The sequence below is a fragment of the Aedes aegypti genome, chromosome 3 (assembly GCF_002204515.2).
Source record: "Aedes aegypti strain LVP_AGWG chromosome 3, AaegL5.0 Primary Assembly, whole genome shotgun sequence".
NCBI lineage: Eukaryota > Metazoa > Arthropoda > Insecta > Diptera > Culicidae > Aedes > Aedes aegypti.
This window is the reverse complement of record NC_035109.1, coordinates 195,101,750-195,118,892: the sequence shown is the minus strand read 5'-3', so window position 1 is coordinate 195,118,892 and position 17,143 is coordinate 195,101,750. Positions and strand designations below refer to the sequence as shown.

General features: G+C 37.2%; 1 protein-coding gene across 1 annotated transcript in view; it reads left to right on the top strand.

Annotated features, from left to right (window-relative positions):
• Positions 1-6,124, top strand: part of LOC5578302 (PHD finger protein 12) — a 50,826-nt gene extending 44,702 nt beyond the window's left edge. The window contains 6 exon segments of the mRNA XM_021849453.1: positions 2,929-3,048; positions 3,050-3,608; positions 3,680-4,325; positions 4,776-5,380; positions 5,438-5,721; positions 5,782-6,124. Of these exon segments, the coding sequence (XP_021705145.1) occupies positions 2,929-3,048; positions 3,050-3,608; positions 3,680-4,325; positions 4,776-5,380; positions 5,438-5,721; positions 5,782-5,992 (2,425 nt within the window). The 3' untranslated portion in view covers positions 5,993-6,124.
• Positions 6,125-17,143: the final 11,019 nt, after the last annotated feature.

Sequence of the window (17,143 nt, the reverse complement as noted above, 5' to 3'; positions counted from 1 at the left end):
TTCAACATAATTCCTTAAAGAATCTTAGAAACATTTTCGGAAGAACTCCAGGGGAATTTTCGTAAAAATACCCGGGGTATTTCCCGAAAACCCAGTTTTTTTTCAATTCCAAACAGTAACTAGCAACAAAAATTTTTTTTCACAAGTTGTAACGACTGTTTGTCACTCGTACTTCGCACCATGACTAACTTTTGGTGAGTTGGTGGACAGATTGATTAGACTTTTCAAAATATTACAAGAAGGGTATCCCAATTCCTGAACAAGGTTATTGGCGGAGATTCTTGTTAAATTACCATTTAATAAGATCTTTACTGGAATGCTTACAGATATCGAATCGATAATAGATTAGTTTCTTGAAAGTTCTTTCTGAGAGATTACTAAGAAGGTTATCAGTAGATTGCTATAACGGTTTTATTGGGTTTTAGAATAGACACTTGGCTGATTTTGCTTGAAATTTTTAGTAGAAAGCCTAACCCAAAAAATATATATTTGGGAAATTTCTTGTCAAATGTTTTTTTTTGGCATCATGGCCAGAATGATTAAGAATTCCGTTTGGAGGATTTCTTTGGATATTGATGATACTGGATTCTTGGTGAAGCCTTATTTCGATTAATAATTGGAGTAGTCCTTGATCTATGACTTATGAGGCCCCTGAAAAGATTTTATATGGATATTTCATATTTACATTATCATCCCCGAACAAATTTCTTATGTTTTTTTTTCATGAATTCATAGCAAGCTCTTTGGATGATTGAATAAGCGAGGTCCTTCAGGTAGCCAGATTTTTGTTAAGCAATGTAGTTGGGGATATCGTTTCTGTTAACCCGTATAGGCCTGAGTGAAAGTAAAAATATTAAAACCTCACCGCTCAGCGAATTCTCAACGGATTTAAATGATTTTTTGTCAGTTCACTGGCCACATATCTAGTTTCTGAAAGTGGCCAGAGGTACTTGGAAATATCCTTATGGTCGGAGTTATTCCGGTGGGTCACTGGGTCAAGTCGGGTAAAAAGGGCTATTTTTGGGACATGCCAAGTTACCTTTATTTATTTTGCAATGACAATCATTTTAATTTGCATAAATCATTAAGATCTGATATTCAACATTATAAATGAAGAGTTTTGCACCATTTAAAATATACCGGATGTGAACATTTTGGAACGTAATGCCCGGAATAACCAGCTGTAGATATGTTGGACACTGAACCGTTTCAACTCTCGAAAAGTAGAAATCAAACATGATTGTGCACTAAAATGCGTTCCCATAAACTTGGCACATAAGTTTGAGGCGTCCCGGGACCAGAAAATGGTCATTTGTAGGATTATTAAAATGCAAAACTCATAGTTATCCACTTCAATCGTTTCTCAAAAGGTTTACACTGATGCAATTTTCCTTAAATTCCGTCATGCAGTAGCCACATTATAGCCGATTCCGGAAATTTTCTGTGACTTGAAATTTGCCTACCTTCAGGGGCACAAACGCACAGTACCCCCAGTACATCATTGAAAAAATTCATAAATAAGTTAGTTAAAGTCCTCCAATTTGTATGAGAAAAAAAAACGCCACCAGTTTGTTAATATTTTTGAGCAACCGGAAAAAATCCGGGAATTTGAAAATTGGTTTTGAATGGACACCCTGGTCAATGTAAATAGAGGGTGTCGCGCGACTTTTACATAGATGCTTCTCTAACTGTCATCGGACGGCGAGACAATGACAGAAGCTTACTTCAAATTCTCCTCCATTTTTCTGTCGCTACGGCTTGTGACGGAATTGTAAACTAGACCATCCTTATTTCATTATCAGATATGATTGTTATTTACATCACTAGAATCATGAAAGAATACCCACTTTACTTATCAAACATATTTGCTTCCCGAAATTTTCCAAAATTAGATAGAAATTTTAAAAGCAAAATAACTTTAAAATTGCTCTCAATGAGAGCCCCGTCATTGCGACCTGACGGAGTGAGCACATGAAATGTAGCTTCGCCTAGTGACAGTGAGAAGACTGGTTTCGTTAGTGTCGCAAGCAAGTCATGATTCTTTTCAGCCCTGATTGTAGCAGATTTGGTAGATCATAAGGACCTAAAGCTGTGAGGGTCGTGGGTTCGAATCCCACCGGTCGAGGATCTTTTCGGGTTGGAAATTTTCTGGACTTCCCAGGGCATAAAGTATCATCGTACCTGCCACACGATATACACATGCAAAAATGGTCAATTGGCATAGAAAGCTCCTCAGTTAATAACTGTGGAAGTGCTTATAAGAACACTAAGCTGAGAAGCAGGCTTTGTCCCAGTTGGGACGTAACGCCAGAAAGAAGAAGAAGAAGGACCTAAATTCCAGGACGATTTGGATGACTTCCAATATCCCAATTTCTTGTCAAAATGTGTGGACACCCCTGTAAAGGCTTAGTGAGTGCTGTAAACCAACGAACGTAGACATCAATCACTAAAAAATAACTTATGAACCTGTGTTGAATATGGCAAAGTTCTAGAATATTCTGGAGGCGTCGGTCTTACTTTAGGTCAATCATAAATTTTAAAAATATCCTGAGCCTTCGTAACTTATTGGCAAATAACGGGTCTGTTCTCATTTTGTATGAAAACATTTCGTTTCCAAATGATAAATGGGTTCTAAAAGAAAGTTTATGTGGTTTTTACCCTACCTAACCCAGAGATGTTCTGGAATAACTTTGACCACAATACTCCGGAGCTAAACCATCCCATCACTTATGAAACTACAACTAATAGTGTAGCAATCCTTAAATTTTCATTTAGAAATATGGAGTTTTGATCAAATACGAGCAATTTGAATTTTGTACAGCCCCGTAGCCTACGGGTTAAAGAAGGCTCCCAAGTGGCAAACTGTCTAGATCTACTTTACGTTTCTACTTACTTAACATAAAGCACAACTTTTTGGAACATTTTCAGTGATCCCCCGCTGGATGAAACAGACATTCCCAACGGTCTTTGGATTTGCCATACTTGCAAAATGACAGAAGCAAATCCAGCTCTGAAAGCGCTGAAACCGGATTTGAAACCGACCAAACCCGAATCTCAGCCGGATGTCCGCGAGGAAACGATCACTCCAATCGAAGGATCCCAGATTGTCAAGATCAAAAAGATGCGCAATCGAAGCAATTCACGAAAGAACTCGGCGTCCAGCGTTTCGGCGGAAAAAATTGTTCACGCCGAAAGACGATGCATTGGAAGGAGTCACTCGCATCAAAGAGCCTGAAGATAACTCACAGCTGACGCCTTTCGACCAACTTATTCGCGCCGCTCGCATTTTGAACCCTCGCCAATTTGAATTGCCGCGTGAGATGAATGTCCACTTTCCTTTCCCGGGGACAGAGAAACAAGATTCTACTCTGAAAAACGGAATCCCGAAAAGAGGCCCCAGAGGCCGAAAGATCTATGAGTTGGACGGCCAAGGCTTAGTACCGCTTCCGGCAAAGACTTGCCACGCTTGTGGCAAATCGTGTCGCAGGGCACCGCTGATCGCATGCGATTATTGCGATCTATTCTTCCACCAGGACTGCCTCGATCCTCCTTTGACGGCTCTGCCAACATCGATGTGGATGTGCCCCAATCACGTGGAGCAGTTCATTGTAAGTTGCGTTTGTTCAGAAAGAAAAAGATGTTAAACTGTTTTTATAATAATTCTTTAATACAATTCCAGGATTGGAAACTGGTAAACTCTGTATCTGCGAGCGAGCGGATCAAGCTTTGGAACCAATTCAATGCCAATATGGATCAAGATACCGTGAAAAATGAGTTTTTCCGCAAAGTTCACCGCCGTAATCCGCCGTTTCGCGTCAGGCAGAAGCCGAAAGTTCGAGATCGCGTTGAAGTTCCTCCGGTGATTGAGTTTCACTATCAGAACCCTCCAAACTTATTGCCATCGCTACGGGAATTGTTGCGCGCCAAGAAATACGACAGTTTCACAGATGCAGCCCAGCCGGTATATGACGATTCCCAGTTGCTAACGATGATAGATTCTGAGTTGAAAGCAATCAGTGTAGCGGACGACCAGATTGATAAAATGATACACGTTCCGGTCAGCACAGATGGCCACAGTGCAGAGGAACACGAAGTTGCTACCGAGGAGGATGCATCATCAAAGCCCAAAACCACTGCCAGAGGCAAGAAGCACAAGGCATCGCCGAAAAAGGGAGGCAAAGCGGATGACACAGGCAGTCCAGCAATCACTGATAGCGTGAAATCAGCGACGAAAGCCGCTACGGATGAGAAAATTGAGGGAGAATCACCGTGCAAGAAACTAAAAACCGAACTGCTGGAGGAAGAGGCATTACAACTGCAAAAAAGTAAGTAGTTTTGAATTGGTTTGTGTTACTCGAGAATTTTCTTGAGTTGATATAAGCGTCCTCACCTTTTAGTGTGTCGTTTTCTTGTAGATAGGGCATTAAAGCACTGTTCCTCAGATTTTAACTACCAGCCGATTCAGGCAAGCGAACACAATTTCTTCGTTTATCGTGAGAGCTGGTTAGTCTCCTCTCGTTTACTTCATTCAGGTGTTTCATCGCAGCACTACTTTCACCTCCCATTAACCTCATGTCCGTCAGTCAAGATGCTCCCGTCCTTTTCTCTTGCTCTACTGCTCTGCTTATCTTGCTGTTCGAGCAGAGCGGTTGGATGCATAGGTCGATCCTGCGTTTCCGGTTTAAGGTTGTCCTCTTTTTTAAAAACTTCTAATGACAAACCTTTGAACATAAATGTAATAAAGCATGTCTTGATATATGCATCTTTTATTTTAGTTAATGAAAAACTACAATGTCTGGATGAATCGTTGATCAAAATACTTGCCTATCAAAGGCTACAGCAGATAGTGTCCCATAGCAGTGAGGCGATGCAAAACGTCTCCGCAAGTCTCTCGTCGAAAAAGGTTCGAGAGATAATGAAGTCCGAAAAACCTGTCAAGTCGATACCACTTCCCAGCCAACTGCTAACAAAAGATGACATCGAGCGAATTGCAAGAGAATTCACCAGTCCAAGGCGTGACTACAATACGCTGGAGAGTGTCAGTGCTGCTGCAGTTGTGTCTCCAATCAAGGAGGAACCCAAAGATGAACCCCAGTCGGACGAGGTTCCGCAAACAAATGAACAGAAAGTATACCTGATGGCGAAGAACCTGGAAAAACATGTGACTAACATCGACATTCGAGTTCGAGCGGTGATAACTCCGGTGGATGTCAACATGCCTGGCTGTAGCTGGTTCGAGAACCCAGATCTGTCGCGATCTATCTTTATGCGATATCGTTCTTTGTCGATTGGAAGTGGCCAAGGCAATGATGTACAGCTCTCGAACTATGGCAACTGCCGTTTCGTATCCGACAAACATGCTACTATCTTTTACGACGAGGTATTTATAATCGTTTGCTCAAATGTCTCCAGCTTTACAACTTCTTCAATGTTTTAGGTCACAAAAATGTTCGAGCTATTGAACTATTCTGAATTCGGAACCGTGGTGAACGGACAGCTTTTCACGTGTGATTTTACTGATCATTCGATTGAAGTCAAACCGGAACCACCTGCTGACGGAGGACATCATCATACCACGAAAAAGACGAAGAAAGATGATCACGACGACAGTAACAAAGATAAGAAATTGGACAAACAAAAAGTTCGTCAGGATGTGCTGTCTCTCATGGACAAGTCTCGCCAGTGCAAACGAGAGAAATACGATTTTCTCTCTTCCACAAGGTATAGAATGTTGCCCTTCTATGATGTTCTATTCTAGCATTAACGTATTCTTTCTTTCAGCATGGCGGATATTACCCAAACCGGTTGCGGCTGTGTCGGTCCTAATCCGAAAATTTCCGGCTGGGAAGGAACGGCTATTCTCTATCAAGGTGCGGTCGTCAAGTTTGGATGTCTATCGTTTGTTTTCACGATCACCAACTACGACAACAATACGGAAGAATTTGAAGATACGGACGAGTCATCGGACGAGGAAGAAGAAGCAGAAAAGTAGAATTGCAATTTCTAGTTATGACTTGCTTTCGTTTGAATTGTCTTTTGGAAAACTATCCTACTTCGTAATACTTCTGCTTCATGTTTGTGTATGATCATAACTTTAAAGATACAATAAAAGTTCAACCTCTTACCTTTTATGTTTTTGACTAAAGTTTTGTTTTTTTAGGACTTTTCAAAGTTTTCTACGACTAGGGCTGGTAGCAGGTCTTTGTTTAGCTCTTTCTTTCCCACAGCTTTGTTCGACAATTTAACTATCAAAATGGTGTTTCTAAAAAAAGTGCTTGAACAAAAGTTGTTCCAAATAAGCTATATTATTCAAAACCACAATAAAAAAAGATTGTTTTTCAATAGTTAGTTGATTGTTTTTCAATAGTTTGACCCTTAGGTCACTTATTTCGATGTTTGATAAGACAAATGAGCGTATAAATTTATTCCAATTATTATTGAGCTACTCGTACCAATTCGGTTTAGCTCGCGTTCGTTGAAAATCGGTGGATCACCTGTGCTACCATGGGAAAGAGAGGGTTAGAGACTTGGTCACTGTTATACTGTTTCTAAAAGTCTCTAATTTAAATGGAAGGTCTTTTTGGAAAACTTTACGCGGCTATTCCACAGGTTCTTCGGGAATTCGTTTTCAGATTCCTCAAAGAAATTCTTAGAATGATTTCTCCAGATATATGTAAAATACTTTCAAGGACTCTTTCAGGGATCACTGCAGCAAGACTGGTAGCGAGTCACTTTTTAGTGACTTGGTCACTTTTTTTAGGCCAGTCACATAAAAGTCTCTTTTTTGAAGTAATTTCAACTAAAGTCACTTTTTTCGTCAAAAAGTTACTTTTTTCAACTATTGTGAGCTAAATTTTCGGGAGAAAATTATTAATCGGCCTTTTTAATTTAGGCTAAGTTTTAAGTTAGGTCATCACCAAAACAACTTCATGTCAGTATCAAAATATTGGTTCATGTAAAAAAAAGCTTGGAAAAAAGGTAATCTTTCATAGAGTTACACGTAATTTGTAATACAGTAATGTTCAGATTTTGTCAGCCCCATGTTGCATCAAGGGTTGACAAAATCGGGGAAAAAAACTCGGATGGTTTCAAGTTTTATTTTAACTTAAGGACTTAGTTTTATGATTTTGTTAATATAAACATTATTTTTTTACTTCCACTTTCTATGTACCGTAATCAAAGGTAACATTGGTAAGTTTCTTGGATAATTATTAAGAATTTCAAATTTCATAATTTTGGTCCTTAGATGATTGTATAGACGTGGCCAAGGTCATAATTGACTTTATGCACCCAATATTGCCAGTATAGATGTGCTTAGTCATTTGAAATAAATATAAATGTTAGGCTGACAAAATCGTGCAAAAACGGATACCAAAATCGGGTCAAAAAGGATGCTAAAATCGGATGATCTAAATAAATGGATTCTAAAAAGACCTCGTGTTTTTCGACTTTTATTTATAGCGATTTGATTTATCCTCATGTACATACATTTTCCGTAATCTTGATCTAGTTACATAAAATATTGACCTTATTAGGTAAAAGAGTTAGAGTATGGATAGAAATGTGAAATGACAAAAAAAATAATTTTACGAATGTTCCAAAGTCTTATTTATATTTGCAAAATAAAATACTTTGGTGGTATAAAAGACACAACATTTTGGAAAGATTGAAAATCTGCTAAAAATATTATTTACGTAAATGTTAACGTTTCTGTTTGAAGTACAATAAAAACTTCCAAATGTGGCTCAACTAGACCTACCAACTGCAGAAGATCATATTGAATATTCCCTATCATATTGGATATTGATCGTAAAACAGTATTACTATTACTAATTACGGTTCGGTTTTCAAGTCACTTTTTAGAAAATCGGAAGTCATTTTTTAGTCATTTATTTTTCAAATCTTAAATCTTTAGCTTAAAACAGCTAAAAACGGCTTAAAACAGCTTAAAACGGCTTAAACGGTTTAAAGCAGCTTAAAACGGCTTAAAAAGCCAAAAATAGCTTAAAACAGTTTAAAACGGCTTAAAATGGCTTAAAACGGCTTCAAACGGCTTAAAACAGCTTAAAACGGCTTAAAACAGCTTAAAACGGCTTAAAATGGCTTACAACAGCTTAAACGGCTTAAAACGGCTTAAAACGACTTAAAACAGCTTAAAACGGCTTAAAACAGCTTAAAATGGCTTAAAACAGCTTAAAACGGCTTAAAATGGCTTAAAACAGCTTTAACCAGCTTAAAACGACTTAAAACAGTTAGAAATGGCTTAAAACAGCTTAAAACGGCTTAAAACAGCTTAAAATGGCTTAAAACGGCTTAAAACAGCTTAAACGGCTTAAAACAGCTTAAGACGACTTAAAACGGCTTAATCGGCTTAAAACAGCTTAAAACAGCTTAAAACAGTCAGAAATGGCTTAAAACAACTTAAAACGGCTTAAAACAGCTAAAACAGCTTACAACGGTTTAAAACAGCTTAAAACGGCTAAAAACAGCTTAAAACGGCTTTAAATGGCTTAAAACAGCTTAAAACAGCTTAAACCAGCTAAAAACGGCTTAAAACAGCTTAAAACAGCTTAAAACGGCTTAAAATGGCTTGAAACAACTTAAAACGGCTTAAAACAGCCAGAAACGGCTTAAAACGGCTTAAAATGGCTTAAAACAGTTTAAAACGGCTTAAAACAGCTTAAAACAACTTAAAACGGCTTAATCGGCTTAAAACAGCTTCAAACGGCTTAAACAGCTTAAAACGGCTTAAAATGGCTTAAAACAGCTTAAACGGCTTAAAACGACTTAAACCAGCTTAAAACGGCTTAAAACAGCTTAAAATGGCTTAAAACAGCTTAAAACGGCTTAAAATGGCTTAAAACAGCTTTAACCAGCTTAAAACGACTTAAAACAGTTAGAAATGGCTTAAAACAGCTTAAAACGGCTTAAAACAGCTTAAAATGGCTTAAAACGGCTTAAAACAGCTTAAACGGCTTAAAACAGCTTAAGACGACTTAAAACGGCTTAATCGGCTTAAAACAGCTTAAAACAGCTTAAAACAGTCAGAAATGGCTTAAAACAACTTAAAACGGCTTAAAACAGCTAAAACAGCTTACAACGGTTTAAAACAGCTTAAAACGGCTAAAAATAGCTTAAAACGGCTTTAAATGGCTTAAAACAGCTTAAAACAGCTTAAAACAGCTTAAACCAGCTAAAAACGGCTTAAAACAGCTTAAAACAGCTTAAAACGGCTTAAAATGGCTTGAAACAACTTAAAACGGTTTAAAACAGCCAGAAAGGGCTTAAAACAGCTTAAAATGGCTTAAAACAGTTTAAAACGGCTTAAAACAGCTTAAAACAACTTAAAACGGCTTAATCGGCTTAAAACAGCTTCAAACGGCTTAAACAGCTTAAAACGGCTTAAAATGGCTTAAAACAGCCAGAAACGGCTTAAAACAGCTTAAAACGGCTTTAAATGGCTTAAAATAGCTTAAAACGGCTTAAAACAGCTTAAAACGGCTTAAACCGGCTTAATCGACATAAAACAGCTTAAAACGGCATAAAACAGCTTAAAACGGCTTAAAACGGCTTAAAAAGCCAAAAATAGCTTAAAACAGTTTAAAACGGCTTAAAATGGCTTAAAACGGCTTCAAACGGCTTAAAACAGCTTAAAACGGCTTAAAACGGCTTAAAACGGCTTAAAACAGCTTAAAACGGCTTTAAAATGGCTTAAAACAGCTTAAACGGCTTAAAACGACTTAAAACAGCTTAAAACGGCTTAAAACAGCTTAAAATGGCTTAAAACAGCTTAAAACGGTTTAAAAACGGCTTAAAATGGCTTAAAACAGCTTTAACCAGCTTAAAACGACTTAAAACAGTTAGAAATGGCTTAAAACAGCTTAAAACGGCTTAAAACAGCTAAAATGGCTTAAAACGGCTTAAAACAGCTTAAACGGCTTAAAACAGCTTCCCAACAAACATTTTAGTGGAATAAGAGTTGAACAAACTACTTTAAAGATTATTTTAGCTGAATAAACTGTTGTTCAGCTACTAATGTCACTTGGGTTAAGACGGCTTAAAACGGCTTAATCGGCTTAAAACAGCTTAAAACAGTCAGAAATGGCTTAAAACAACTTAAAACGGCTTAAAACAGCTAAAACAGCTTACAACGGCTTAAAACAGCTTAAAACGGCTAAAAACAGCTTAAAACGGCTTTAAATGGCTTAAAACAGCTTAAAACAGCTTAAACCACCTAAAAACGGCTTAAAACAGCTTAAAACAGCTTAAAACGGCTTAAAATGGCTTGAAACAACTTAAAACGGCTTAAAACAGCCAGAAACGGCTTAAAACGGCTTAAAATGGCTTAAAACAGTTTAAAACGGCTTAAAACAGCTTAAAACAACTTAAAACGGCTTAATCGGCTTAAAACAGCTTAAAACGGCTTAAACAGCTTAAAACGGCTTAAAATGGCTTAAAACAGCCAGAAACGGCTTAAAACAGCTTAAAACGGCTTTAAATGGCTTAAAATAGCTTAAAACGGCTTAAAACAGCTTAAAACGGCTTAAACCGGCTTAATCGACATAAAACAGCTTAAAACGGCATAAAACAGCTTAAAACGGCTTAAAACATCTTAAAACGGCTTAAAACAGCTTAAAACGGCTTAAAACAGCTTAAACGACTTAAGACAGCTTAAAACGGCCTAAACGGCCTAAAATGGCTTAAAACGGCTTCAAACGGCTTAAAACAGCTTAAAACGGCTTAAAACGGCTAAAAACAGCTTAAAACGGCTTTAAATGGCTTAAAACGGCTTAAACCGGCTTAATCGTCATAAAACAGCTTAAAACGGCATAAAACAGCTTAAAACGGCTTAAAACAGCTAAAACGGCTTTAAATGGCTTAAAATAGCTTAAAACGGCTTAAAACAGCTTAAAACGGCTTAAACCGGCTTAATCGACATAAAACAGCTTAAAACGGCATAAAACAGCTTAAAAAGGCTTAAAACAGCTTAAAACGGCTTAAAACAGCTTAAAACGGCTTAAAACAGCTTAAACGACTTAAGACAGCTTAGAACGGCCTAAAACGGCTTAAAATGGCTTAAAACGGCTTCAAACGGCTTAAAACAGCTTAAAACGGCTTAAAACGGCTTAAAAACGGCTTAAAACGGCTTAAAACGGCTTAAAACAGCTTAAAACGGCTTAAAATGGCTTAAAACAGCTTAAACGGCTTAAAACGACTTAAAACAGCTTAAAACGGCTTAAAATGGCTTAAAACAGCTTAAAATGGCTTAAAATGGCTTAAAATGGCTTAAAACAGCTTAAAACGGCTTAAACCGGCTTAATCGACTTAAGACAGCTTAGAACGGCCTAAAACGGCTTAAAATGGCTTAAAATGGCTTAAAATGGCTTAAAACGGCTTAAAACAGCTTAAAACGGCTTAAAACAGCTTAAACGACTTAAGACAGCTTAAAACGGCCTAAAACGGCCTAAAATGGCTTAAAACGGCTTCAAACGGCTTAAAACAGCTTAAAACGGCTTAAAACGGCTAAAAACAGCTTAAAACGGCTTTAAATGGCTTAAAACGGCTTAAACCGGCTTAATCGTCATAAAACAGCTTAAAACGGCATAAAACAGCTTAAAACGGCTTAAAACAGCTAAAACGGCTTTAAATGGCTTAAAATAGCTTAAAACGGCTTAAAACAGCTTAAAACGGCTTAAACCGGCTTAATCGACATAAAACAGCTTAAAACGGCATAAAACAGCTTAAAAAGGCTTAAAACAGCTTAAAACGGCTTAAAACAGCTTAAAACGGCTTAAAACAGCTTAAACGACTTAAGACAGCTTAGAACGGCCTAAAACGGCTTAAAATGGCTTAAAACGGCTTCAAACGGCTTAAAACAGCTTAAAACGGCTTAAAACGGCTTAAAACAGCTTAAAACGGCTTAAAATGGCTTAAAACAGCTTAAACGGCTTAAAACGACTTAAAACAGCTTAAAACGGCTTAAAATGGCTTAAAACGGCTTTAAACGGCTTAAAACAGCTTAAAACGGCTTAAAACGGCTTAAAACAGCTTAAAACGGCTTAAAATGGCTTAAAACAGCTTAAACGGCTTAAAACGACTTAAAACAGCTTAAAACGGCTTGAAACAGCTTAAAATGGCTTAAAACAGCTTAAAACGGCTTAAAACGACTTAAAACAGCTTAAAACGGCTTAAAACAGCTTAAAATGGCTTAAAACAGCTTAAAACGGCTTAAAATGGTTTAAAACGGCTTAAAATGGCTTAAAACAGCTTAAACCAGCTTAAAACGACTTAAAACAGTTAGAAATGGCTTAAAACAGCTTAAAACGGCTTAAAACAGCTTAAAAAGGCTTAAAACAGCTTAAAACGGCTTAAAACAGCTTAAACGGCTTAAAACAGCTTAAGACGGCTTAAAACGGCTTAATCGGCTTAAAACAGCTTAAAACAGCTTAAAACGGCTTAAAACAGCTTAAAACAGTCAGAAATGGCTTAAAACAACTTAAAACGGCTTAAAATGGTTTAAAACGGCTTAAAATGGCTTAAAACAGCTTAAACCAGCTTAAAACGACTTGAAACAGTTAGAAATGGCTTAAAACAGCTTAAAACGGCTTAAAACAGCTTAAAAAGGCTTAAAACAGCTTAAAACGGCTAAAAACAGCTTGAACGGCTTAAAACAGCTTAAGACGGCTTAAAACGGCTTAATCGGCTTAAAAAAGCTGAAAACAGCTTAAAACGGCTTAAAACAGCTTAAAACAGTCAGAAATGGCTTTAAACAACTTAAAACGGCTTAAAACAGCTAAAACAGCTTACAACGGCTTAAAACAGCTTAAAACGGCTAAAAACAGCTTAAAACAGCCAGAAATAGCTGTTTTAACAGCTTAAAACGGCTTAAAACAGCTTAAAACGGCTTAAAATGGCTTAAAACAGCTTAAAAACAGCTTAAACCAGCTAAAAACGGCTTAAACGGCTTAAAACAGCTTAAAACGGCTTAAAATGGCTTGAAACAGCTTAAAACGGCTTAAAACAGCCAGAAACGGCTTAAAACGGCTTAAAATGGCTTAAAATGGCTTAAAACAGCTTAAAACGGCTTAAAATGGTTTAAAACGGCTTAAAATGGCTTAAAACAGCTTAAACCAGCTTAAAACGACTTAAAACAGTTAGAAATGGCTTAAAACAGCTTAAAACGGCTTAAAACAGCTTAAAAAGGCTTAAAACAGCTTAAAACGGCTTAAAACAGCTTGAACAGCTTAAAAAGGCTTAAAACAGCTTAAAACGGCTTAAAACAGCTTGAACGGCTTAAAACAGCTTAAGACGGCTTAAAACGGCTTAATCGGCTTAAAAAAGCTGAAAACAGCTTAAAACGGCTTAAAACAGCTTAAAACAGTCAGAAATGGCTTTAAACAACTTAAAACGGCTTAAAACAGCTAAAACAGCTTACAACGGCTTAAAACAGCTTAAAACGGCTAAAAACAGCTTAAAACAGCCAGAAATAGCTGTTTTAACAGCTTAAAACGGCTTAAAACAGCTTAAAACGGCTTAAAATGGCTTAAAACAGCTTAAAACAGCTTAAACCAGCTTAAAACGGCTTAAACGGCTTAAAACAGCTTAAAACGGCTTAAAATGGCTTGAAACAGCTTAAAACGGCTTAAAACAGCCAGAAACGGCTTAAAACGGCTTAAAATGGCTTAAAACAGCTTAAAACGGCTTAAAACAGCTTAAAACGGCTTAAAACAGCTTAAAACAGCTTAAAACGGCTTAATCGGCTTATAACAGCTTAAAACGGCTTATAAGCGGTTTCTTCACCACCGCTTAAGCCTTAAACCTGGTTTAATCGTATGGGTAAACGTGGTTTACGGCTTAAGCGAAGGTGAAGAAATTGGCCCTTAAACAGCTTAAACGGCTTAAAATTAATTTTCGACAAAATGGCTTGAACCAAATTAATCATGTAAAAAATCGGCAAAATTGTTACCTTGACTTTCTATTGACAAACATCCAAGAAGATTTCTACGTTAATGAAAGTATTGCACCCTTGTGGAAAAAATGAAGCATTTCATACAGCACTGGAGTACTCATTATTTATTCACAATAACTGCAGACCCACAGTGTGCGAATATTAGGATATCTATGAATACGATAATGCAAATTATGAAAACATAAAAAATAGAATAAACTTAATTGACTGGCAATCACTGATCAGAGAAGAAAATGTCGAAAAAGCTGTTGATATATTTTACAGTTTACTAATGGAAATTATTCGTGAAGAGGTACCTGTAAAAAGGAAAAAACTTTTTGGTAATTCAAAAAATCCCATCTGGTTCAATAGAAATATCAGGAATTTAAAAAATCGAAAGCAAAAGGCTCACAAAATTTATAAAAAACATGGAAGTGATGATAATATGCAGAAATACCTGGACTTATGTGAGCAGTTGAACATTGCTATAAATTCTGCACTTGAAGAGTATAATAGAAAAATTGAGAGCGATATAAAGTCATGCCCAAGAAGTTTCTTTAATTATACTAAAACAAAATTAAAATCAAACAATCTACCATCAAAAATGCAACTTGACGATAAAGACGCTAACAACCCGGAAGAAATTTGCCACCTCTTTTCAACGTTTTTCCAAGAAATCTATACGACATTTTCAGAAGAGGATCGGGACCAAAATTATTTTTCATTCTTCCCTGCCCCCACAAATGACATTAGTGTGCACCAGATAAGTGTACAAGACATCTTATCAGGCTTGAAAGGATTGGATGCCACAAAAAGTGCAGGACCTGATGAAATCCCTCCAGTATTTATGAAGAAGCTTGCTGTTGAATTAACATCTCCTTTGTTTTGGCTGTTCAATATGTCACTAAAATCCGGCAAATTTCCTAAAATCTGGAAGAAATCATTCTTAGTACCTATTTACAAATCAGGGAAGAAAACTGATATTCGTAATTATCGTGGAATTGCTATAAATTCCTGTATTCCAAAGCTCTTTGAATCCATTGTTAATAGATAATTGTTTGGGCAATTAAGGAACAGAATTACAAATGCACAACATGGATTTTTTAAAGGCCGTTCCACTTCTACAAATTTACTAGAATTCACCAATTATACTTTGAATGCTATGGACAATGGTAACTATGTAGAGGCTCTGTATACTGATTTCAGCAAAGCATTTGACCGCATTGATATCTCTATGTTACTCTTCAAGTTAGAAAAAATAGGATTTGATAAACCATCTTTAAACTGGATACAATCATATTTAACAAATCGGCAACAAATAGTGAGATATAATGGTAAAAAATCGAATCCTATCCAAGTTACATCAGGAGTTCCTCAAGGCTCACATCTAGGACCTCTTCTTTTCATATTATATGTAAATGATATTTCCTACATTCTTAAGCATATAAATATTCTTATCTATGCTGACGATATGAAGTTATTCATGGAAATCAAGTATGCTAACGACATTGACATCTATCTGAGTGAAATATCTATTTTTGATGAATGGTGTAGTAAAAGCCTACTTCAGTTAAATGTTAAAAAATGTAATTTAATTACTTTTAGCAGAAAGCGAAACACAGAAGAAACCGGCTTAATCGACATAAAACAGCTTAAAACGGCATAAAACAGCTTAAAACGGCTTAAAATAGCTTAAAACAGCTTAGAACGGCTTAAAACAGCTTAAACGACTTAAGACAGCTTAAAACGGCTTAAAACGGCTTAAAATGGCTTAAAACGGCTTAAAACGGCTAAAAACAGCTTAAAACGGCCGTTTAGGCTTAAAACAGCTTAAAACGGCTTAAAATGGCTTAAAACAGCTTAAACGGCTTAAAACGGCTTAAAACGACTTAAAACAGCTTAAAACGGCTTGAAACAGCTTAAAATGGCTTAAAACAGCTTAAAACGGCTTAAAACGGCTTAAAACGACTTAAAACAGCTTAAAACGGCTTAAAACAGCTTAAAATGGCTTAAAACAGCTTAAAATGGCTTAAAACAGCTTAAACCAGCTTAAAACGACTTAAAACAGTTAGAAATGGCTTAAAACAGCTTAAAACGGCTTAAAACAGCTTAAAAAGGCTTAAAACAGCTTAAAACAGCTAAAACGGCTTAAAACAGCTTAAGACGGCTGTTCACCGCAACAGCCCCTCGTAAAGGACACCCCTGCCAAGAGCCATTGTGAGCCATTTGGCCCAAGTGTGGATTGACGTTTGAGATGATGACGGGCAAGCTGATAAGCGATATGTCATAGATTGATAACAACGATGATAAGCAAAGTTGATTGGTCGGCTATTGAAAATTGAAATTGTTTTGGATAAATTACGGTTTATTGCGAATATTTATATTTACACTGTAAGTTGAATTACATATATCTTATGAACTAGGTCAATAAAAGTGTGAATTTACAGATTAAGGAATTAAAATACGTTTGAACAAGTTGTGAATTGGAAGAGTAGTTGTCGGAGACTAAATTGTAAGTACAATTAAAGTAAAGCTGGTTTGTAAACTGATCCTAAATAAAAAATACTTTTAGCTTTAAGCTGCTTAACACATATATCGGGACGTGTTTTCTGCTGAAAGAACTCCGGAATTTCCAATCGCAACAATTCTTAAAGAATTCAACCGGTACACGATGAGTTCACAGCCAAACGTGAGACAAACCCGGTCACAGACAAGGGCGCAGCAGGCGAATGCTAACCCCAACGTTGGTGGTGATGATAGGGTGTCGAGTCATTCATCGAGGAATTCATTCATCCCATCTATGATGGATAACGACGGAGGCGAATTACGTGATTGCGGCGGCTGCAACCGGCCGAACAACTCGGAGCAGTATATGGTACAGTGCCAGAAGTGCAGTATCTGGTTCCATTTCTCCTGTGCAAACGTCAGCACGACCACGGTACGTACCATAAGCTTCGTGTGTGGGAAATGTATGCCGGGTGGGGATTCCGTACCGCAGCCAACGCCGAGCGTAATTAGCGGCATTTCGAGTTCGTCGAGCATCCGTAGGGCGAGATTAGAGCGGGAGCTACAGCTTATGGCTGATGAGAAGAAGCTAATGGAGGATCTCAGCCGGGAACGGATTGATATGGAACGAGAGCTTCGTGAACGAGAACTTCAAGAAAAGTTGGAGCGTGAAAAACAATTCATCGCTCG